The sequence below is a fragment of the Schistocerca nitens genome, chromosome 3, assembly GCF_023898315.1.
Source record: "Schistocerca nitens isolate TAMUIC-IGC-003100 chromosome 3, iqSchNite1.1, whole genome shotgun sequence".
In the NCBI taxonomy this organism is placed as follows: domain Eukaryota; kingdom Metazoa; phylum Arthropoda; class Insecta; order Orthoptera; family Acrididae; genus Schistocerca; species Schistocerca nitens.
Genome location: NC_064616.1, coordinates 934,639,223 through 934,664,916, shown reverse-complemented (window position 1 = coordinate 934,664,916; position 25,694 = coordinate 934,639,223). Strand labels below are relative to the sequence as shown.

At 43.1% G+C, this 25,694-nt stretch overlaps 1 protein-coding gene across 5 annotated transcripts in view; it reads left to right on the top strand.

The window, feature by feature from the left end:
• LOC126249005 (mucin-5AC-like) overlaps positions 1 to 25,694 on the top strand; it is a 206,507-nt gene that overhangs the window by 46,012 nt on the left and 134,801 nt on the right. For all 5 annotated transcript variants that reach the window (XR_007545584.1, XM_049950592.1, XM_049950593.1 and 2 more), the window contains exons 3-4: positions 14,972 to 15,076; positions 24,912 to 25,681. Coding sequence is in view for 4 of the 5 variants with exons in the window: in XM_049950592.1 (XP_049806549.1) it covers positions 14,972 to 15,076; positions 24,912 to 25,681 (875 nt within the window). In the remaining variant the exon portion in view is untranslated. The remainder of the gene's footprint in view (positions 1 to 14,971; positions 15,077 to 24,911; positions 25,682 to 25,694) is intronic.

The following is a 25,694-nucleotide window of genomic DNA, read 5'->3' as shown; positions in this document are numbered from 1 at the left end:
GTAGGAAGAATGAGAGAAGAGCAACATGGCTTCAGAACAGGAAGGTCCACGGTGGATGGGTGTGTGGCATATTTTGACCTCTTTTGGGGTGTTTGGCCACCTGGTGCAAGTCTTTTTATTCGACACCCCCGTTGTTAACTTGCGTATTGGTAATGGTGGAATGAGGACAAGGTAACATCCAGTCCCTGAGTGGAGAAAATTTCTGACCCAGTGGGATCGTTTTCAGGTCTCAGCATGAGTGAGAGCTAATATCTCCAATACAGTGCAAGTAACATGGAACAGTATGTTTAAATATAATATAGCAATCTTAGAATCAACTGAAATTAGAGAAAAGTACCAGGAGAGGGTAATGCAGGTACTCAAAACTGCTGAAGAATGCAGTAATGTCGAACACCTTTGGGAAATGTAGATAGACTCTGTTGAGACATCAGCAAATGAAATGCTAGGAAGTGAAGTAAGGTATGAGATATCTGTGGTTGGATACTGAATGTGCAATAGCAATAGAAGAAAAGAACAAGGCATATAAGGGTGGTGGAAGATGAGGAAAAATGGAGGATTGAAGGGAGGACTCACCGAAGGAGTGCATGGAAGCAAACACGGGAGAAATTGAGCTGCTAAGGTATAAGAATGAGGCAGGGAAATTGTACAGAGAAATAACAGAAGCACAAAAATCTGTTGGTGATAAAACATGCCTGATAAAAGGTGAAGCTGGAAAAATTTTAAGTTAGGGGAAAGAGATACGTGAAAGGTGGCAATGACACGTTGAGGAACTCCTCAATCCCTGAATATTATCAAGACACCCAGCAGAGATACACAGGGAAAATGGCTCTGATTGCATAGAACCACCAAACCTAGAAGAAACGAGAGCTGCCGCGAAGAAACTGAAAAGCAACAAGGGAGTAGGAACAGACTGTTTCGGCTGAGCTATTTAAGCAAGCAGGCAGTGAACTGGAACGATCTTCATAAATGTGGCTGCTTCAGTACAGGAAGAGGAGAAAATGCACCAACAATGGTAAAAAGAATAATATGTCCCTTATATAATGAGAGAGATCAGTTAGAATGTGGTAACTATAAGGGGGATCACATTACTTATCCTGGGTATAAAATATTCTCCAACATACTATTTTACAATCTCCTCCCAATTATTCAGATATATGGGGCATATCAATGTGGATTTCTAGCAGGAAAGTCAAATGTAGATCAGACCTATACTTTAAGGCAAATTCTAGGAAAGGTGATGGAATTAGGGATTGGAACACATCACATTTTTATTGACTTCAGTGCTGCATATGATAATATAGGTAAAGAGTGGTTACAACATACCCTATGTAAACTGGAAATCCCTAGAAAATTGCAAAGGTTAGTGAGAATAGCAGTGAGACATGGGCCAAGTAGATGCATTGACCTGCCTCCTTTTTATTGTTGCACTAGAGAAGGTGGTTAGAGATGCAAAACTTTTGAGTGGGGGAATGATCTTCCATAAATGGGTGCAGATACTCAATCATGTGACAGATATTGTGGCAAGAACCTGAAAGTCAATGGAAGACACATTCGCTGCACTTGAACATACTAGCAGGAACATGGGATTAAACATTAACCAGCAGGAAACAAAATACATTGGTGTTGGAAAGGCATTCAAGGGAAACGTGCTGGCCTCTATAACAGTGGGAAATAACACCTTTGAGAGAGTTGATAGGTTAAAGTATCTCAGTTTGACAATCACTTACTCAAACATTATTTCCCATGAAACCAAACACACTTATAGCAGCCAATAGAGCTTATTTTGCTCTAACAAGACCATTTATCATCATAGATACATCTACTGAACACTTAAAAGACCAGTGGTCACACATGCCTCTGAAACTTTAACCCTAACAGCAAGAAGGTACTGAAATGATGGATGCATTTGAAAGAAAGATTCTCCAAAGAATCATCGGTGAATTTTGTGGAAGAGGAATATGGAGGAAAAGATACAATCACTAGTTTTAGAATATTTATAAAGACTGACCTCTCGGAAGAGTAGTGAAATCGCTCAGATTGAGATGGGCTGGACATGCAGTATGGGTGAGTGAAGTGGAAGTAGGCAAAAAGGTACTATGAGGAAATGCAGGAAGACAAAGAGAGTGTGTTTGGCGTAATATTAGGTGGGAGGTTGGAGTCATCGAGGGTCTCCGGAAATAGGGTTATACAAACTGGAGAGCTGTAGCTACAGTCAGAGGTAAATGGTGGGAGGCCAAGGCTCACAATGAGCTGTAGAGCCACAAAAAACAGTTATATGAGTCTCAGTTGATTAGCTGGGTTTGAATGCTACCCATCATTAAATGTTTGCAGTGCAATTAGTAGACAGGTAGACAAATGAATCAGATTATTCTGCCCTTCAGTAAATATCATCATCCTGTCCTCATCACTATTTTATAGGAATGTTAGATGAGAACAAATAAATGTGGCCATATGTGTAGAAAAGAAAAGGTAATTCTTAATTATTTACACATTTTATACCACATAGTAGTACTGAATAAATTATGTGCACAAAGTGGTTCATACGTTGCAGATATTACCTTGACAACACCTCTCTTGCCTCTAAAAATTTAGGCGTGATATTCACATTGTGAATCTCTTTGAATTACCATGGCACCTTGTCTGTCAAAGGATACTGCACACAATTTGTAATTAGGGATGTGCTTTTATGGTGAGAATGCACAGCTGCTTGCTAACAATGATCGTGGCTCAGCTTGCTCAAGGTATTTCAGCTGTGACATTGCTTCCAGAGATACGTCCTGTTGCACTAGGTGTAGGTGGCATATCTGAAATAAAATATGATTTTTCAAACGGGCTGGTCATTCACAAAAGTGCAGGATCCTAATTAAAATTGCTGTTAATTGAAACTAGGTGAACAGTAACTGACTACTCGCAGCTGACCCCTCACCACTGGTGGGGCAACCTTACATAAGTCATAACTTTGTTGTCAGCAAAATACAGAAAGTGATTACTCAGTGTTTCTGGATCTTCTCAGTCATCTCTTGATGTAACAAATCGTATGAATGATTGTAATGATTGTAATGTTTGTAATGACAGTCTGTTCTGTTGGTTGTGCAGTGGGGCACTACATAGAGTGCATGTCTGCTGACTACAGATTGAGGACAGAAATAGGAGTGCAGAAAAACTCTGCTGTTACTTTTGTTTGTCAATAGTTGAATGCTGCTCAGGTTCCAAAAGTATAAAACTACTCGTAAATTTCTGCCAGACAGCAGTTTAAACAGTGAGTCATAAGGCGTGCACACCTATTTGGTGTAGGCAGCTGGAGGTAGAAAAAAAGTCCAGTGTTGCACAAATATCCTTTAGAGGTTTTTGAAAAGTTTTGTGCCCTAAAACTTTGGAAGATCATGCTGAATGATCCTCAAAATTAACTGGCTTTACAGTGCCTCACTTTTAGTGGAGGCTGTGAGAACAGTTGAAGTAAACTTACTTTTGAGTTACACACTGTACTCTGTTGTGAAAAAAGTGTCTGCTGCAAAGATGTTACAATCATAGCAAGAAACTGCAAGTAGAATGGGCTGATAAGGATACAAGAAGTTATCATAATGAAATGTGTAACTGATGTATTTTAGATGATAAAATGATTACTCCAGTGTAGCTGCAGTGTTGGAAGTCATTATTTTCTCATGACTGGACCATTCTCAAGTGATAACGGCATTTTGCATAGCCAAAATCACGAAATATGTAAAGACTGATTATCGTACAGGAATCACTCGTGGGCAGTATACAGGGTGTTACACGATGATGTTTTAAAAATTCAGAAGATGAAAGTTGGAATGTTTTGATATTATAGCAGGAAGTGAGAAATAAAGTTTTTACGTCCACCACTGAACTGTGCAAAATCCACACAAACTATCTGTGCGAGAATTACCAGGTCAGTCTCAACAAACATTTGGGCTGGAATTAATGGACATCATGTTTTTGGACCATACATTTTACCATTTAATTTTACTGGTGCGCAGTGTTTGAACTTTTTTGAGATTGCCTTGCCTGAACTTCTGGAGGACATACCCATGCAATTGTGCACTTGTTATAGATTGATGGTGCTGCAGCACACTTCATTTGTCAAATCGGGGCATGTATTACAGACAGCTTCAGGCAGGCAGTAATTGGAAGATGATGCCCATTCTTTGGCATGTACACTCCCCATGACCTTATCCTCTTGACTTCTGCCTCTGGAGTTATGTAAATCCTATTGTGTACTAAATACCAGTATATCTACATCTAAATCTACATATACAGGGTAGCGCACGAAATGCGTTACCATTTTGTTTTTTAATATAAACTTTATTCTCAGTACAATCTGAAAGGAACATATACTACAATGAAGAGCCGTCCATGGAGATTTGTTCTAACTCAGCACATGCTCAATATGTCCACCATTTTGTTTTCTAACTTCCTTCAAACGAACACTGAAGTTAGTGATTACCCTATGGCACATGTCTTCCGTAATTTCACTGCAAGCTTGAAGAATAAGTCTTCTGAGCTCCATTAAATCACATGGATGTTTAGGGAAATTTTTGCCTTTAGGTACCCCCAAAGAAAAAAGTCACATGGATTGAGGTCTGGACTATTGGGGGGCCAATTTTGTTCGTCACTGAAGCGACCTGGAAACCTAAGTGAAATGATACGATGCAGAAATGCTTGTGTAAAAACTCCAACACAGTGTTTGGAGTATGTGGCCTTGGTCTATCTTGCATGAACCACTGCGTGTTGAAGGGCAAGGCAGTAGCAAGAAGCTGTGGAATGAAGCTATTGCGAAGCATGCTCAAATAACGCTCGCTGTTCAGTTTCTTCAAAGAAAGGGTCCAATAAGTCCGTGACTGGAAATTGCTGCCCACGCTGTAATCCTCAGATCATACTGTTGTTGTTCATGAAGCACTTGTCGGTTTTCAGTGGTCCAAAACCGTACATTTTGTTTGTTTACCACACCATCTAAATGAAAATGCGCCTCGTCTGAAAACCAAACGTTGTTGAGAGTTTCTTCCCTATCCTCCGCCCACTGAGCAAACAGTAGTCTCTGCTGCTTGTGTTCTTCAGTGAGCTTCTGTGCACAGGTCTCTTGTATGGGTATATATGGAGGTCACTTTTAAGAATGCGTTGAACGGAGCGTCCTGATATTCCCAGATGCACTGCTGCCTTTCTACACGATTTCCCGGGATTTCTCTGTACAGCAACTCGTATCGCTTCAATATTCTCCAGCGAACAAACAGGCTTAGGCCGAAGTCGCTTCGCTTTCAATACTGTTGCTTCCTATACAAATTTATCATACAACCTGTGGATGGTCTTTTTGCAAGGGACCCATTGTGTGTTAAATTGTTGTCAAAAATGCCTCTGAGTAACAACAAGGCTTTTTGTTTCATGAAAAAGTAACACAGTTGCTAATTGTTGCTGTGTCGTCAGTCTTCCATTGTCAGCCATTGCTGCTTAATAGTCCCCTAGCGGCAGTATCGTGAATTACATGTCATTTCATAACTCGTTTGTTTTCCAAGATCTGCTGGTACTTCTGTAGAGATCCCAGCAGAATATCTAATGTGCGTCGTAAATTGTGAAAGAAACAATTGGTAACACAGTTCGTGCGCCACCCTGTATACTCCGCTCGCCACCAAGCGGTGTTTGGCGGAGGGCACAATTTGCGCCAAAGGCATATTGTGCCTCCCTCCCTCCCTCCCTCCCTCCCTCCCTCCCTCCCTCCCTCTCTCTCTCTGTTCCACTCGTGGATTGCACGAGGGAAAAATGACTGTCTGAATGCCTCTGTACGAGCTCTAATTTCCCTTATCTTTGAATGCTGATCATTGCGCAATTTGAAAGTTGGTGGTAATAATATATGTTCTACATCCTCGGCAAAGATCGGATTTTGGAATTTAGTGAGCAGCCCCTTCCGTTTAACGTATCGTCTATTTGCAAGTGTGTCTCACTTCAAACTTTCTACGAGATTTACAATGCTCTCATGATGGCTAAATGTACCAGTCATGAATCTTGCTGCTCTTCTTTGGACCTACTCAATCTCTTGAATCAGACCCAACTGGAAAGGGTCCTATACAGACGAACAATACTCTAAGACTGGGCGAACTAACATATTGTAAGCTATTTCCTTTGTCGAAGGACTGCATTGCTTCAGGATTCTACCAGTAAACTGCAATCTACAGTTCGCCTTGCCTGTTACTTGTGTAATCTGATCATTCCGTTTGAGATCATTTCTAATAGTCACACCCGGATACTTGACTGATGTTACGGCTTCCAAAGACTGGGCATTTATATTTTGTACTCGTGCATTAATGGGGATTTTCGCCTTGTTATATGCAGTAGGTAACACTTACTAATATTGAGAGATAAACTGCCAGTCATTACACCACGCGTTTATTTTCGCAAATCCTCATTCATTTGCTCACAACTTTCGTGTGATACTACTTTCCTGTAGACTACAGCATCATTGGCAAACAGTCTAATGCCGCTGTAAATACCATCAACCAGATCGTTTATGTAAATCGTAAAAAGCAGCAGACCTATTATACTGCCCTGGGGCACACCTGAAGTTAAGCTTGTGTCTGTTGAAGTCACCCCATTCAGGATGACATACTGTTCTCTGTCTGTTAGAAAACTTTCTATCCAACCGCATATCGGATAGACCATAATCGCACACTTTTTGGAGCAAGTGACAGTGCGGAACTGAGTCAAACACCTTTCGAAAGTCGAGAAATATGGCATCAGCCTGGGAGCCGGTATTTATAGCCTGTTGTATATCATGTACAAAGAGGGCCAGCCGTGTCTCGCATGACCAGTTTCCTAAAACCATGCTGGTTTCTGCAGATAAGCTTCTCAGAGTCTAGAAAGGTCATTAGGTCTGAACACAAAACATGTTCCATGATTCTACAACAAATCGATGTCTATGAAATCGGCTGGTAATTATGTGCATCCGATTTTCTCCCATTTTTATAGATTGCTATGACCTGGCCTTCTCCCAGTCCTGTGGACCTTTCCACTGTTCCAATGATCTCTGATAGATGATGGAAAAAACAATACCTGAGCTTGAGAGCATCTTCACAGCATTTAATACCATCAGAGTGGAGCACAGAATTTAAGATACTCAGACAAAACTTGGTTCCTCATTGCACATTATGTAACGAAGCTGATGGTCATTGCACTGAACATTTGTTCTACACTAGTGAAGTCAAATCTACGGTTTATGCTATTCGATTTTACTCTGACAGTGTAGGTTTTCCAAACTACAGTATTCTGGTGTTTTGTTTAGACTACCAAATATGTAGAAAGGGTGTAATGTTGTAGAAACTTGATTTCTCATTTTCAGATATGGATTCCTTATGGAAAAAAAAGGTTCTGAATTCTCCTTTACAACCTCCCAGATTCTTACCACATTCTTCCGTGAATAACTGTCTCTCTGTTCACCGTGTCACTCGGTTTATAATTTAGACTTCAAAAATCCAGGTATCACTCAAGAGTAGCACAAGGCAAAGGGAAAATTAATAAATTAAGGGATAGTACACCTACAGTGGTGTAATGATTTTTATCGTTTTCACAATATTCAGCAATTGTAACATGTTGTTGTTGTTGTGGTCTTCAGTCCTGAGACTGGTTTGATGCAGCTCTCCATGCTACTCTATCCTGTGCAAGCTTCTTCATCTCCCAGTACCTACTGCAACCTACACCCTTCTGAATCTGCTTAGTGTATGCATCTCTTGGTCTCCCCCTACGATTTTTACCCTCCACGCTGCCCTCCAATACTAAATTGGTGATACCCTGATGCCTCAGAACATGTCCTACCAACCGATCCCTTCTTCTGGTCAAGTTGTGCCACAAACTCCTCTTCTCCCCAATCCGATTCAGTACCTCCTCATTAGTTATGTGATCTACCCATCTAATCTTCAGCATTCTTCTGTAGCACCACATTTCGAAAGCTTCTATTCTCTTCTTGTCCAAACTATTTATCGTCCATGTTTCACTTCCATACATGGCTACACTCCATACAAATACTTTCAGAAAAGACTTCCTGACACTTAAATCTATACTCGATGTTAACAAATTTCTCTTCTTCAGAAACGCTTTCCTTGCCATTGCCAGTCTACATTTTATATCCTCTCTACTTCGACCATCATCGGTTATTTTGCTCCCCAAATAGCAAAACTCCTTTACTACTTTAAGTGTCTCATTTCCTAATCTAATACCCTCAACATCACCCGACTTACTTCGACTACATTCCATTATCCTCGTTTTGCTTTTGTTGATGTTCATCTTATATCCTCCCTTCAAGACACCATCCATTCCGTTCAACTGCTCTTCCAAGTCCTTTGCTGTCTCTGACAGAATTACAATGTCATCGGCGAACCTCAAAGTTTTTATTTCTTCTCCATGGATTTTAATACCTACTCCGAATTTTTCTTTTGTTTCCTTCACTGCTTGTTCAATATACAGATTGAATAACATCGGGGAGAGGCTACAACCCTGTCTTACTCCCTTCCCAACCACTGCTTCCCTTTCGTGTCCCTCGACTCTTATAACTGCCATCTGGTTTCTGTACAAATTGTAAATAGCCTTTCGCTCCCTGTATTTTACCCCTGCCACCTTTAGAATTTGAAAGAGAGTATTCCAGCCAACATTGTCAAAAGCTTTCTCTAAGTCTACAAATGCTAGAAACGTAGGTTTGCCTTTCCTTAATCTTTCTTCTAAGATAAGTCGTAAGGTTAGTATTGCCTCACGTGTTCCAGTATTTCTACGGAATCCAAACTGATCTTCCCCGAGGTCGGCTTCTACCAGTTTTTCCATTCGTCTGTAAAGAATTCGTGTTAGTATTTTGCAGCTGTGGCTTATTAAACTGATTGTTCGGTAATTCTCACATCTGTCAACACCTGCTTTCTTTGGGATTGGAATTATTATATTCTTCTTGAAGTCTGAGGGTATTTCGCCTGTTTCATACATCTTGCTCACCAGATGGTAGAGTTTTGTCAGGACTGGCTCTCCCAAGGCCGTCAGTAGTTCCAATGGAATGTTGTCTACTCCGGGGGCCTTGTTTCGACTCAGGTCTTTCAGTGCTCTGTCAAACTCTTCACGCAGTATAGTATCTCCCATTTGATCTTCATCTACATCCTCTTCCATTTCCATAATATTGTCCTCAAGTACATCGCCCTTGTATAGACCCTCTATATACTCCTTCCACCTTTCTGCTTTCCCTTCTTTGCTTAGAACTGGGTTTCCATCTGAGCTCTTGATGTTCATAGAAGTGGTTCTCTTATCTCCAAAGGTCTCTTTAATTTTCCTGTAGGCAGTATCTATCTTACCCGTAATGAGATAAGCCTCTACATCCTTACATTTGTCCTCTAGCCATCCCTGCTTAGCCATTTTGCACTTCCTGTCAATCTCATTTTTGAGACGTTTGTATTCCTTTTTGCCTGCTTCATTTACTGCATTTTTATATTTTCTCCTTTCATCAATTAAACTCAATATTTCTTCTGTTACCCAAGGATTTCTACTAGCCCTCGTCTTTTTACCTACTTTATCCTCTGCTGCCTTCACTACTTCATCCCTCAAAGCTACCCATTCTTCTTCTACTGTATTTCTTTCCCCCATTCCTGTCAATTGTTCCCTTATGCTCTCCCTGAAACTCTGTACAACCTCTGGTTCTTTCAGTTTATCCAGGTCCCATCTCCTTAAATTCCCACCTTTTTGCAGTTTCTTCAGTTTTAATCTACAGGTCATAACCAATATATTGTGGTCAGAGTCCACATCTGCCCCTGGAAATGTCTTACAATTTAAAACCTGGTTCCTAAATCTCTGTCTTACCATTATATAATCTATCTGATACCTTTTAGTATCTCCAGGGTTCTTCCATGTATACAACCTTCTATCATGATTCTTAAACCAAGTGTTAGCTATGATTAAGTTGTGCTCTGTGCAAAATTCTACCAGGCGGCTTCCTCTTTCATTTCTTAGCCCCAATCCATATTCACCTACTACGTTTCCTTCTCTCCCTTTTCCTACACTCGAATTCCAGTCACCCATGACTATTAAATTTTCGTCTCCCTTCACTATCTGAATAATTTCTTTTATTTCATCATACATTTCTTCAATTTCTTCGTCATCTGCAGAGCTAGTTGGCATATAAACTTGTACTACTGTAGTAGGTGTGGGCTTCGTATCTATCTTGGCCACAATAATGCGTTCACTAAGCTGTTTGTAGTAGCTTACCCGCGTTGCTATTTTCCTATTCATTATTAAACCTACTCCTGCATTACCCCTATTTGACTTTGTGTTTATAACCCTGTAGTCACCTGACCAGAAGTCTTGTTCCTCCCGCCACCGAACTTCACTAATTCCCACTATATCTAACTTTAACCTATCCATTTCCCTTTTCAAATTTTCTAACCTACCTGCCCGATTAAGGGACCTGACATTCCACGCTCCGATCCGTAGAACGCCAGTTTTCTTTCTCCTGATAACGACATCCTCTTGAGTAGTCCCCGCCCGGAGATCCGAATGGGGGACTATTTTACCTCCGGAATATTTTACCCAAGAGGACGCCATCATCATTTAATCATACAGTAAAGCTGCATGCCCTCGGGAAAAATTACGGCCGTAGTTTCCCCTTGCTTTCAGCCGTTCGCAGTACCAGCACAGCAAGGCCGTTTTGGTTATTGTTACAAGGCCAGATCAGTCAATCATCCAGACTGTTGCCCTTGCAACTACTGAAAAGGCTGCTGCCCCTCTTCAGGAACCACACGTTTGTCTGGCCTCTCAACAGATACCCCTCCGTTGTGGTTGTACCTACGGTACGGCTATCTGTATCGCTGAGGCACGCAAGCCTCCCCACCAACGGCAAGGTCCATGGTTCATGGGGGGGATTGTAACATAGTATGAATAAATTACTGGAAATGGTTAGTGCTTATATATCCCCTTTAGTGAAATCGTCAAAGTACATTGCAACCCCCCCCCCCCCCCCCCACCACCACCACCACCACCACCACCACCACCACCACCACCACCACCACACCACCACCACCACCACCTGATACTCAAGAAGAGGCAAGGTGGAAAAAATATGAAATTTGGCAGATTTGTGATCATACTATGTGTGTCCAAATTGCTATGAATGGCACTACATTTCAGTAGCTGCAGCAGTACACTGGAATGTTATTCATGTACACACTACTGCAGTATCATTCATTTATACCTCGTTGGTAGTTGCTCATGGAAATTATCTTGTCTTAGGGGAAAAGATTTTTGAAAAAATTGGATCTGCAGTGTGTACAGGCACTGAGTTGAAGAAGGTATTAAAGTTGCTACAGAACATAACAATGTACTGTTGTTTGTTTCAAACCTGAAGTAGCCTACATAAAAAACAATTGTTGCTATTCAAACAGAATACACACAGTTCTGTATTTGTATATGAAACTACTAAACTGTATTGTGAAGAATCCTGCAGGTATTTCCAAGCCCGAAAGCATACAAAGTGACTGGAGATTATAATGCTAGAAAGAGTAATGCATCGCCCCACTCATCGCCATGTCAAAAAAAAATGCGCACGCACATGCATGAAATAAAACTTCAGATTCCATCAGATGGAGCCCACGGAAATTGTCTTCCTATGAAAATGTTGATAATTTACATCTGCAGCTGACCATGTAGGTGCAAAGAAATCTTATCAAGATATAGTTCATACTAAGTTTAGTCGAATTGGCTTAAGGATACCTCTGTAAGAACACGAAATCTTGTCATAAGGTACATCTTTTTGTATTTACCTCGCCAAAATAAATTTGAACCTTTCAGCATTCCTCTGTCGAGAAGCTTTGGTCATTAACTGAGAGGAGAATCTCAAGTGGTTTGAGGCATAAGGGTGGGATTGCTTTATTTTATTTTTTTTTAAATGTTCCATTCCTCATACGTTACCCCTCTTACCAGATACAGTAACCCCGAAAAATATCCCCAGTTGGCTACATTTGGATTTCTATGATAGGGTGTAGGTTAATGGACACCTGCTAGGGATAAAGCTGCCGAGAGAGCGCTGTGCCGCAGTCCTAAATAATCAGAGATGGCAAGTACCTTGATAGAGTGAAGGGTGTCACTGCATTCAGAGGTAAGGAAACTGCACTCTTGGGGTATTAAAGTGCATATCGTTCGCAGAGAACCTCGCAGCATTTTGGGTTGCAGAACCCAGGTGTGGCATATCTTAATTGCTGAATTAAGATATAAGCACTATATTCTTGGTTACCTAACCCTACTCGAAGAAGGTATACTGCAGCCTTTTCTATGAAGATGAGTGGTATTTTGTACCCTGAAAATGTGGACGATACTACTTAAAACATATCTCTAGACAACTTGAAGAATGTGATTTTGAGAAAAGATTTCCTAGTTTTGTATGAACATCCTTTCCAGTGATCTTCTTCTTCTTTTTTTTCTTAAATCAGATGTAACAGTTTTGGAGCCAATTTGTGGACAAGGAAGACATAATTCAAAGTTCACAGAATACTTCTATTATTTTATTTTCCATGTTCTGGTTTTAACTTGAGCAACAGTGTATTAATACTTTGGTTCTATTTCTGAGCCTATTGGTTAATGGTGTGTTAACTTGGTTGGCATACCTGAGAGATATGAAGGTACAACAATAGTCAAAGTACTGTTGAAATTCTTAATCCCAGGTCTTTGGATGCAAACAGAGCATGTATGCAACCTTTCTAAAAGGTCTCCCAGTGGTTCTAGGTTGTGTATGGATTGTGGATATACGGTGTAGGACTCAGCAATGCCATCACATATGCAAACATATTTGATTACCAGTGGTGGTGTTGTTACGGTGTTAAAAGGAGCTGCCCCATAATGTCAGATGCTTATTCGGTATAGCGCTTCCCCCATGTATTTTAGCTGTCTCACCAGTTTGATCACAAATGAAAGATTATAGAAGATTTATTGAGTCTTCCAGATTTATGCCAAACTTTTGTTGGAGGAATTTCAACATGTTGTTTGTGCTGTGACCTAAAGGATTGGAACTTAGTTTTTCCTCATACCACACATCTTTAAAATGATGGAAGAGTAAGGTGCTGCCTTCCACTTGTGGATGTTCTCATGCAATTTAAAATGTCAGGTTTTTTTCCTTTGGGGTTGAGCATGTAGGCAGATCCACCTACCTTCCATGTCTTCAGCTTCTGCTAAGAAATAGTGAACATGCTCAAAATTGTAGTACATAGTACAGCCTGTCTCAGACCGTAGCAGCCTCCCCACCTCCCCCAATATATATTGGGCTGCAGATCTGTGGTAGTAAAGAATCCGGATTGCAGTGTGTTAGATCCTGTAAGATTTATAAGAAGGAAGTGTTAATAATTTCTGGAACTAAGAATGGAATAGCTAATGCTAATGGTATATTTCTTATAAAAAATTCATATGGTCATTAGAAAGTACCACATGATAGCCACCTTTACTCCAGCTACAAAATTTAGATTATTTGGTTCTGAAAGTGTCTTCAGACTTTTGGATTCATACAGACAAAAAGATTTCTTTATTATTTCAACTCTCCATTTCCATTCAGCAGTGTTTATTTATTGAGCTTAGTTTCACATATTATCAATTAGACTTGAATGGCTCGCATCTTATGTGAATTTTTTATCATCTTGACATTCTTCATGGTCTTACATCGTGGGAACTACTGGTCCACGGAGGAAGCTGCTGCATAGTGACACTTGATCCTCTCTGTTCTTTTCACTAACGTTAGTATTTTGAGACTGCCAATATTTTTCTTTTTGAGAAATTTCCTTAAGAATTTATTATAGTAAATAAGAATCCTAATTCAACATCCGTGTGTGTGTGTGTGTGTGAGAGAGAGAGAGAGAGAGAGAGAGAGAGAGAGAGAGAGAGAGATTGATCACATCACTCAAAAAATCCAATACAGAAATTGTATGAATTTGCTAGCCACAAAAATATTGTCATTGTTAATGTATTATATGAGGGTGTGCTGAAAAGTAATGCTTCCAAATTTATGTGAAAACTCTCAAGAGTTTTTAAATGAAGCAAACATTATTAACATTCTACATTATTCATTGTGTCCACACATTTATTTCTCCACGTAGTCTCCATCGCGACTTCCAACAAGACACCAGTTTATTGATACCGTCACTGTAGAATGTTTGACTTAATTGACAGAGCCACAATCTCACCTCTGCTTGCACTGCCTCGTCACTATCAACGTGAAATCCTTGAAGGTGTTTTTTTAAGCTTTAGAAATGGATGAAAATTGAAATCGGATGGTGCCAAGTTGGAACTGTATGGAGGATGATCAATGACAGTGAACCCAAGGTGACAGATTGTTGCACATATCAGAGTGCTTGTGTGTGGTTTGGCAGTGTCATGTTGAAGGGTGCTCCAGGTGGGAACAAACTCTTTTAATTCATGCTTTCAGTTTTCTGGGGGATTACAGCATGCTGTTTCACACACTCTGATATAGTTACACTACAAATGGCCATGTTACATGCTATGATTTAGAGCCATGTAGCAGCAGACGGCTGCAAATATGTTGACATGAAGAATAAAGATCTAGACTGTTAATAATGTTCGCTTCATTTTAAAAAAAGCTTTGAGTTTTCTTGTAAATGTGAAGACATTACTTTTCAGACCTTGTACTACTGTGTGTCCACCTTCGTAACACAGCGGTAGCATTACCGCCTGCCACGCAAGCGGGCCCAGGTTCGATTCCCGGCAGGGGACTGGGTGTTGTGTGTCCATCATTTTCATCATGATTGAAATGCAAGTCACCGAAGTGGCGTCAAATAAACAGACTTGCAATATGGCGGTCGAACCCCAAAGGGAATATCCCGACCAATAAATGCCATACGATCATTTCATTTCATTTCAGACTGTGTTATATGTAAGAGTAACCAGTAGCACTCGGTATTTCTTTGTTTATGGATAATTCTAAATGTACCTAACTTTTCCATTTCAGACATGGGGTTGTTCGGCCACTGTCCAGAGAGAGACCCGTTTTATACTGTTGTCTGTGAACAGTGTAAGGCACTGGTGAAACCTCAAGGCCTGCGGAGCCATATGGGTGAGAATTTGAATTTATTTAAATATTACTGAAAATAACACCATACAACTCTAAAGTCATTACGTCATGTCATGTCCTTTATAATGGAGGGGTTTCTCCTTTGCAACTGAAACTTAATGCGTTAGTTAATAATATGTTACAAATGGGAAAATTGTGCTTCGCATGTGGTTGGGGCAGGGGCAGGCATTTTGGGTAATCCATTTTTCTGATTGGGTCTCTGTTCAGGCTTGTGGAATTTTTTGCTCAACTATATTTTTAAGTGTGTGTGTGTGTTTTAAGTTATCCAAATTGACAATAGTTTCTGTGTAGTTTCAGTACATTTTCTAGAACTTTCATTTTTCTGAACATTGTACATGAAACTTCATTTAGCCTTAGGAAATCTGCTTCAATTATCAAGAACTGCGGTGTTACCGATAATGTCCCACACAAAAAACCTAGTTTTGATTGTGAAGGCACGTAAAGCTGAATCCTCTCTACATTGCCAGAAACCAATATTTCATTGATCTGTGTATTTTTGGTACTTTTATGAAACATTATTGAGGTTTTTGTTTGATGCATGCCTATCCTCTTCACATTTTTCAGACTTGCTTTACAAAATATCTTCAAGCTCTATTTCACTTCTGTCATTGCACTTCCATTTTCTAGCATACTATCACCTTACAATTATCATAAATAAAGCACTTCAAAGTAATTACATTTTTCACATCAATCATCACATTCACTGGATGAAAGACAAAGATTAACTGACAAGGCCTCTTAAAAACAAATTAAGGCTGGATAGGATCATGGTGGTAGAAAGTATACTCACCAAATGAAAACTCCGCCATGTCAAGTGACTTGTTTGGAATGCAAAGGCTGAGACAGATATAAAAGATGGACAGGATAAAACTAGTCCAGGAAATGTGTAGAAGAAAGACCAGTGTGGAATTGACCCTTGTTAATGAACAGGAGAACTGTCCATTACAGAAAATGCTGGAAACTGTGATGTCAGTGCACAAGTCAGTGCAAGTGCACCTCCTGCATTCTTTCTTCTGAGTACTCAGCTGTGTCATTACATTTGGCTGAGAGAGAGGAGTAGACATGTTTAGTGACCAGTTAAGTACATCACAAAATGGTGCTAATGACAAAATGGCTCATTGATTGGCGACTCCATGTTGTCTTGTACACAACGACCAGATAACAGGTATACTTGAAAAAAGAGACAGCATTGGTCGTATATTTTTTTATACTATTGCAAAATCGATTTTCTGTCACTGAGAAATCGATTTTGAAATAGTATAAAAAAATATACGACCAATGCTGTCTCTTTTTTCAAAAATGGCTCATGTTCATGTCGGGCAAAGCACCATTTTTGGAAAACATGCAGAACTGTTTGTACAAGAGTTTGACTAGAAGTTTTTTAATAAAACCTCCAGCAAAGTCTGCAATCCAAAAATTAATAGCAAAATAGTGTGAAATGGACTCGGTAGCAAATAGAAACTGCAACTATCTGAAGAGAGTCTGAACACCAGGTAGCATTGCTCTAGTGAATGAAAGCCTGGAATACAGTTTGAAAAAGTTTCAGTGCCATTTATATCTGCATGTGGGAATTCAGAGATAACTGTGTCAAAATATTATAGAAAGGTCCTGCATCTGTATCCTTACAGAATTACTGTTGTGTACATGTTAATCCCACTCTCCCGTTCCCCCCCTCTCTCCCGTTCCCCCCCCCCCCACTCTCCCGTTCCCCCCCCCACTCTCCCGTTCCCCCCCCCCACTCTCCCGTTCCCCCCCCACTCTCCCGTCCCCCCCCCACTCTCCCGTTCCCCCCCACTCTCCCGTTCCCCCCACTCTCCCGTTCCCCCCCACTCTCCCGTTCCCCCCCACTCTCCCGTTCCCCCCCACTCTCCCGTTCCCCCCCACTCTCCCGTTCCCCCCCACTCTCCCGTTCCCCCCCACTCTCCCGTTCCCCCCCCACTCTCCCGTTCCCCCCCCACTCTCCCGTCCCCCCCCCCACTCTCCCGTTCCCCCCCCACTCTCCCTTTCCCCCCCCCACTCTCCCGTTCCCCCCCCACTCTCCCGTTCCCCCCCCACTCTCCCGTTCCCCCCCCACTCTCCCGTTCCCCCCCCACTCTCCCGTTCCCCCCCCACTCTCCCGTTCCCCCCCCACTCTCCCGTTCCCCCCCCACTCTCCCGTTCCCCCCCCCCACTCTCCCGTTCCCCCCCCACTCTCCCGTTCCCCCCCCACTCTCCCGTTCCCCCCCACTCTCCCGTTCCCCCCCACTCTCCCGTTCCCCCCCACTCTCCCGTTCCCCCCCACTCTCCCGTTCCCCCACACTCTCCCGTTCCCCCCTCACCCCACTCCCCCGTTCCCCCCTCACCCCACTCTCCCGCCCCCCCACTCTCCCCCCACTCTCCCGTTCCCCCCCACTCTCCCGTTCCCCCCCCCCACTCTCCCGTTCCCCCCCCCCCCCACTCTCCCGTTCCCCCCCCACTCTCCCGTTCCCCCCCCCCCCCACTCTCCCGTTCCCCCCCCCCCCCACTCTCCCGTTCCCCCCCCCCCCACTCTCCCGTTCCCCCCCCCACTCTCCCGTTCCCCCCCCCCCCACTCTCCCGTTCCCCCCCCCCCACTCTCCCGTTCCCCCCCCACTCTCCCGTCCCCCCACTCTCCCGTTCCCCCCCACTCTCCCGTTCCCCCCCACTCTCCCGTTCCCCCCCACTCTCCCGTTCCCCCCCACTCTCCCGTTCCCCCCCACTCTCCCGTTCCCCCCCACTCTCCCGTTCCCCCCCACTCTCCCGTTCCCCCCCACTCTCCCGTTCCCCCCCACTCTCCCGTTCCCCCCCACTCTCCCGTTCCCCCCCACTCTCCCGTTCCCCCCCACTCTCCCGTTCCCCCCCACTCTCCCGTTCCCCCCCACTCTCCCGTTCCCCCCCACTCTCCCGTTCCCCCCCACTCTCCCGTTCCCCCCCACTCTCCCGTTCCCCCCCACTCTCCCGTTCCCCCCCACTCTCCCGTTCCCCCCCACTCTCCCGTTCCCCCCCACTCTCCCGTTCCCCCCCACTCTCCCGTTCCCCCCCACTCTATCCCGTTCCCCCCCACTCTATCCCGTTACCCCCCCACACTATCCCGTTACCCCCCCACACTATCCCGTTACCCCCCCACACTATCTCCCGTTACCCCCCCACACTATCCCGTTACCCCCCCCCACTATATCCCGTTACCCCCCCACACTATCCCGTTACCCCCCCCCACTATATCCCGTTACCCCCCCACACTCTATCCCGTTCCCCCCCACTCTATCCCGTTCCCCCCCACTCTCCCGTTCCCCCCCCCCACTCTCCCGTTCCCCCCCCACTCTCCCGTTCCCCCCCCCCCCACTCTCCCGTTCCCCCCCCCCCCCACTCTCCCGCCCCCCGCCCCACTCTCCCGCCCCCCGCCCCACTCTCCCGCCCCCCGCTCCCGCCCCCCGCCCCACTCTCCCGCCCCCCGCCCCACTCTCCCGCCCCCCGCCCCACTCTCCCGCCCCCCGCCCCACTCTCCCGCCCCCCGCCCCACTCTCCCGCCCCCCGCCCCACTCTCCCGCCCCCCGCCCCACTCTCCCGCCCCCCGCCCCACTCTCCCGCCCCCCGCCCCACTCTCCCGCCCCCCGCCCCACTCTCCCGCCCCCCGCCCCCCACTCTCCCGCCCCCCGCCCCCACTCTCCCGCCCCCGCCCCCACTCTCCCGTTCCCCGCCCCCCACTCTCCCGTTCCCCGCCCCCCACTCTCCCGTTCCCCGCCCCCCACTCTCCCGTTCCCCCCCCCCCCCCCCCCCCCCACACACTCTCCCGGTCCCCCCCCCACACTCTCCCGGTCCCCCCCCCCCCCACTCTCCCGTTCCCCCCCCCCCACTCTCCCGTTCCCCCCCCCCCACTCTCCCGTTCCCCCCCCCCCCCCCCCCCCACTCTCCCGTTCCGCCCCCCCCATTCTCCCGTTGCCCCCCCCTCTCTCCCGTTGCCCCCCCCTCTCTCCCGTTGCCCCCCCCTCTCTCTCTCTCTCTCTCTCCCCCCCATTCCCCCCCCCCCTCCACCTCTCACCCCCTCTCTTGCAATTTTTAAGCTTGGGGCAGAGATAATTGAAGGCCGAAGTGAAGGGTATGCAGATAATCATCACTCACTCACTCAAAGATCTACAGCAGAACTTTGAAAACACTGTTGCTATCAATCTGGCAGAGCTGCACGAATGTCTAACACGGGTCAATTGCGTGCCAGTCTTAAGACACATTAACACAGAGTTCGAAACATGTTCTGCAACAATGTAAGCAACGTTTTTTGCAGGTAGTACTGGGACTACTGGTGTTTACAGCATGTTGGAATGTTGCAAATATAATGTGTGTTCACTGTCTGTGTCTGTACAGATCAAAGGAACATTATTTCTAGTCTGCTGCTCTGAAATGCCGGGCTTTGAAATTTGGAATAGCTGTGTAATACTTTCATAGGAATCTTCTGTTGCCAAAGACTGTAGAGTAACAGCAGTTATTTACTTCTACTTGTACAGCATGTCGTTCCTGCCATGTCTTCTATAGTACCAGTAAACCACTGATCCTTTGAAGAATCAAACTCACATGCATGAAATGGCTTCACATGTCTGATTACTTTACAAATGGGGTAATGTGTTAAATATCTAATGTTAAGCATGTAAGTGAGAGTGAGTTCATAAAATGTTTCAAATTATGCTTGAAGTTTGTTGGTAGTCACTAAGTGCTCTTATTCCACAGATGATGACTACATCTGCTATTTCATCAAGTATTATTAATAAAACACCACATATCATTAATTCCTCCTCTTCACTTGTCATAGCATAGCTGTGGTTTTGAATACACAATGTGAAAGGTTTGCTGCCAGTTCATCGTAGTAGACAACACAAATACATGTGTAGAAATGTTTCTTTCTAGTGTAGATGAGGAGCTAAACAATGGTCATTGTTGTCAACGTGTTTATGACTTGACGAGAAGAATGATCCAAACAGAAACATGTTTTTAAACTCATTGTAAACTAGGCTTTATTCTATGTTTTTTGGGCCAGTTCCATTTTGCCCATCTTGTAGAGAGTTTGTGGGAGTGAAGGGGGCTAGTCAGAACTAAAGAGGGGGCAGGGAGGACAGAATAAAACCCAAGGAAAATAGTAAACATTGCATTCCCTCTTTAGTGTTCACCAACTCCAAAATGGTGCACTGAGCAGAGATAATCATCAGGGTCAAAATTTTTGGGAGTTAAATATTAATTGAAGTTATTTAAAAAGTGCTTATTTTTCAAGCCATTAACATAAAACCAATTTTAGTGTATTCTTTCTATTTGTGGAAAAAAAATTTCTCTCTCTCTCTCTCTCTCTCTCTCTCTCTCTCTCTCTCCTCTCTCTCTCTCTCTCTCTCTCTCTATCTCAATAGGCGTTTCCACTGTTATAGTTCCTTCCCAACATTGGTACAGCTGAAACTGAAGCCTAAAGAATAGGTTGCAATTTTTCTATTTGAGTAATCCTTACCATAAAATGAATTGTAGCGGAGACCTGTTCTTAAGTCTCTAATGCCAAAGTGTCATTAGTTTCTCATCTCGTCTTTTAGGTAGTAATAGATGTCAGAATGGCATCTGTTTACACATCAAACCACTGTGAATTCCATGGCAGAGGGTATTTCCTATTGTATCTTGTTATGGTTTCTTCCTCCTCCATTTATGTATTGAGTACGGGAAGAATGTTTGAGTGTGTCTTTGTGTGCTGTGATTAATCTATGTGAGCAATAAATAGGGGGTTGTAGTATATTCCCTAGAATCACCATTTAAAGCTGGTTATTGAAAGTTTGTAAATAGATTTCCCTGGGATAGTTTATATATATCTTCAGGAATTTCTTAGTTCAATTTCTTCGGCATCTCTTTGACTCTCCCATGAGACAGACAAACCTGCGAACGTTAAATATCCCCTGTTTGTCCTATTTGGTACATGTCTCACACACTTGAGTAACATGTCAGAATGGGTCATACGAGTGATTTGTAAGCAATCTCGTTTGTAGACTGATTGCATTTTCCCACTATTATATCAATAAACAGAGTTTTAGTACCTGCTTTACCCACAACATAGCCTATGTGGTAATTTCATTTCATATCCCTGCATAATGTTACACCCAGGTATTTGTAGACATTGGCTGGTTCAAATTTTGATTCATTGATATTATAGCCCTAGGGTACTAATTTTTTGTTTTGTTTTGTGAAATGCACAATTTCACGTATCTGGACATTTAAAACAAGTTTCCAATCTTTGCACCACCTTGAAATCATAAGCTATTGATACAGTCTGCAAGGCCATTTATATGAAACCTGAACAATAAGGTTCCCAGCACACTTCCCTGAGCCACATCGAAAGCTACTTCTACATCTGATGCGTATTCTCCATTCAAGAGAACATGCCACGTTCTCCCTACTAAAAAAATCCTCAATCCGGCCATGGATTTTGCTTGATACCCTATATGATCATACATCTGACAATAAGTGTAGATGCTGTTCCTGAGTTAAATACTTTCCAGAAATAAAGAAATAATGCTCTTACCTAACTGCTTTCAGTATGTCATGTGAGAAAAGTGTGAGTTGGGTTTTTCATGATCAGTGATTTTGGAATCCATTCTGGTTGGCTTGGAGAAGGCCATTTTGTTAGAGATTATGTTTGAGCTCAGAAAATGTTATAAGATTCTGAAACAAATCAATGTCAAGAATATTGGGCAGTAGTTCTTTGGATTGCTTCTACTTACCCTTCTTGTAGATTGGTATGACCTACACTTTCTTCCAACTAGTGAGCATGTTTTTTAGTTCGAGGGATATAGTTAACAGATGGGCTAACTCAGCTGCAAATTCAGTATAGAATCTGATAGGGATTACATCAGACCCTGCAGCTTAATTCAATTTTAGTGATTTCAGCTGTTTCTCAACACCACTGACACGTAACACTTATTTCACTCACCTTTTCAGTGGTAAAGGGTTAAATTGGGACATTTCTCCAGGGTTTTCCTTTGTAAAGGAGCATTTGAAAACAAACTTAACCATTTCAGTGTTTGCTTTGCTACCCCTCAGCTTCAGTTCCTGTCTCATTTGCAAGTGACTGGACACTAACTTTGGTTCCACTAACAGCCTTTACATGTGACAAGAATTTCTTTGGATTTTGTGAAAGATCATTTGGCAATATTCTGCTTCCGTGAGGCATGTGTGAGTGATTGTGTGGGTCATCGTGAGTCTGGTGGGAGTGAGGGCATGAGTGTACCCCGTCGCCATACCACACTGTGCGTGAGGAGTGGGAAGAGTGGAAAACGATGAATGCGTTGCAGTTAAATGGCATTACAGTTGTACTGCATATGACTTGGTTTTATATTTCACATTTCTCAACAACAAAGATCACAGACAAAACAAGTTTTCGTTATTAATCAATTATTTTTGGTGTGCCGAAAACACAATATAATTTCGTTAGGTACAAACAGTCAGCATGTGGGCAGATGCAGACAGTTTCAGAGTTTTGCACTCAAGTTGCCACGTAATCGAGACATGTACTTTCATAATCCAAATGGGCTTTCACACAAATATGTCGATTACAAGCACTTTTGCAGCCTCATTATGGGGACTTGAAAAATGTACCTGAGAAAAGTAATGTAGACGTTCTGGACAGTTTTAACGTAAAAAGATTGTAATTAAAACTAGAATTACCTTGCAGGTCAATCAGTTACATTTGCACATGCACAGAGGTGCTTTCAGCTGAAATGGAAAATGGAAACCTTTATAAAACTATCGTCGTAATTCTTGCAAGGCCACAATGAATTCTTCAAACCTCATGCCTTCTTTAATGCCAGTTAACTTGGGGAACTGGATTACCTTTATCAGAATGTGTCCCTCCTACAATGTGATTTGCTTTTTATATACATCCCCAACAAATCACAAAAATTGCAATGTCTTTCTGTGGGCAGTGTGCAGCCAGGTCCACTTAAAATGAGAAGTCTACAATCCATTCCAGATGTCCTAATTTTTGTTCCTGTTCTCCTTTTTCCTTCATAAATTCAAAAACAACACGATCTCAATTGAAAAATCTTTCCAAGTATGCCCCTGGACTTAACCAACTCACTTTTCAGCAATAGGTTAAGTCGCCATACTCATCGTTCATTTTCATTGAAAACTATTGCAACGGTTAAGGCAACAGAAAAATGTGTTAAATTTTATTAGTTTCCTAAAACTTTGTGATGTTGATTATAGTCGCTAACAAACTTGAAAATAGAGTTAATTTACAATAAATGTAGGTAATACATAGCCTATTGCTTTTGAACGGCAAAACTAAATGTGTATGAAGGCTCTGTGGAATTTTCGTAGTGTAGAAAGTACCATTGCAATGTTACACTTCACTATTTTAATCTTAAAGGCTTCTTAACTGAGCTGCTGGTTAAAATTACACAATTAAACTGCTGGATCAAAATTTTACAGCCAGTAGCAGCATTTTGTATTCGTGGTGGTAGTAATAATTGGTGTTGTTGTATATCTGAAGGAAATGAACATTTGTGAGAAACAGGACTCCATCTTCTGTATTCTAAGTATTTGTGTAGAATTTTAGAGCAAAGTTTGATCTTAGTGTAGTAAAAGAATTTAAAACAAAATTAAATGTTCAGCAAGTTTTGCATTTCAAGACCTCTGTATTAGAGAAAATCATGTTTTCATTACGGTCCACATAGGTCATTCAGACTCCCCAAGTTAGCAGAACCTTGCAGACTATTAGCAAGTTACTTTTAAATGAAGATTTTCTAAGCTTATTGCACTGTAACGATATGTGAATCTTTAACTGTAACAGCACATCCAAAAGTTCTAACGAAACCAAGATAGCTTTCGTTAGGTAGATCATAGGTAGTATTCAAACACCATATTTACCGGGCCTGACAGTAAGAATAGATAGCTACTAGAATTCCAGGTGGACAAATTTGGAGAATGTATTCATTTGTTAAATTCAGACTATGGATGCAGAGTTGGTGCAGCATGTGAAGGTTCTGCATTGTGAAAGAAGACAAACTGAATTCTTGAAGCAGAGTGGGATTTCTCCTCCATAGAAAATGTCATGAAAATCTGGGTGACATACATGAAGTAGTTGTGAATAATGATGTTGCTTTTGCAGGAGACACAAAATCGAAATCTTCGTGTTTGATATAAAAATAGGAATGAAGTGAATTGATACCATAGTAAAATGCTGAAATTATTCAATGAATACTGATAGCGCTTACATGGTCTATCTTATTTGAATTTTCCATGGTTTCTGTCGGGGTGGCACTATGTAGAGGATCATGGTCAGCTTCACTCTTCACCCTTGTCAATCCTGTGAAAGAACTGTTGGTAACATAGCTCACAGTGGGACGTTAAAACCTCCTAATTTCTGGACAACTAGTACAGATCAATATGTTTGTGACTAATAAAATGTAACCTGTTCGTCATATCACTTAATTTTCTGTTACATTAGTGTAGAAGCTAACTAAATTTGCTGTCCAGTCTCCAGCAGGTGACATTCTTCATCAAGTGATGTACTACTGAATATACATTTATGATTGTAGTGGTGTCTCCAGTTAATAGGAGGAAGTGTATGCCCTTTTGATGCTGACTTCGATAGTAGCATTTTGGTTTTATGGTAAAATCAGTTTCCTAGTATGATTATCGAACTATTTAGTTAAATTATTTATATGTAGTTTATTAAAATTTCAGTGATTAGTTTTGTGAAGAATAGCTACTAATTCTTTCTTAAAGAGTTTGTATATAGTAGCATATTAAGTTATTTGTTACACTGTGAAATGCTATACTTACTGAATGCTCTGTATTCCAGAAATATGGCACAGACCGAGGCCTCCAGATGCTCCAGTGCCAACACCAGAACCGGTCGAGAAAGTTCTGGCAAACAGATTGCCCTCCACAAGCAAAACAGGAGCTGGAAATAAATCGGGGGCTGGAAATGTAAAATTGAAGGTGAAGAAACCTTCCCAGCCCACAGTTTCAACAGGTCATCCCCCTTCCGCAGCAGCGGCGGCCGCGGCGCCCGCGCCCCCCACCCCCGCCCCTCCTCTGGGGGCGGTGCCGGTGACGCTGACGCTGACAGTGCCGGTCTCGGTCCCTGTGCAGGTCCCAGTGCCGGCTCACGCGGCCGCCGCCTTGGCAAACGACCCCGACCTGGGGCCACCCGTAGCTTCAGTAGCTCCAGGGCCAGACGCAGTTCTGGAAACCATTCCCGTTGTAATAGAGCCTGCAAAAGCACCCGTACGGACTCACTCACCCCCCATTCGGCAGTCTCAGCAGAAGAAAAGACCTCGAGTATCAAGGGATCGAGAGTACGATCCAGACAAGCATTGCGGTGTGTGGAATCCAGAGACAGGAAGACCATGCACTCGCTCCCTTACGTGCAAGTCTCATTCCCTGTCGATGCGGCGCGCAGTGGCGGGCCGCAGCCAAAACTTCGACAGACTGCTGGCAGAACACAGGTCTGCCAAAGAAGCTTTAGGGCGAAAGGGAAAGGGGGCAGGAGCATCCCTTGCACCCTCCGCCGCAGTCCGAGGCTCAGTGCAAGGGCGGTCTCCAGCTCGGCATCGGAGTCAGTCACAGGTCAGTATTAAAG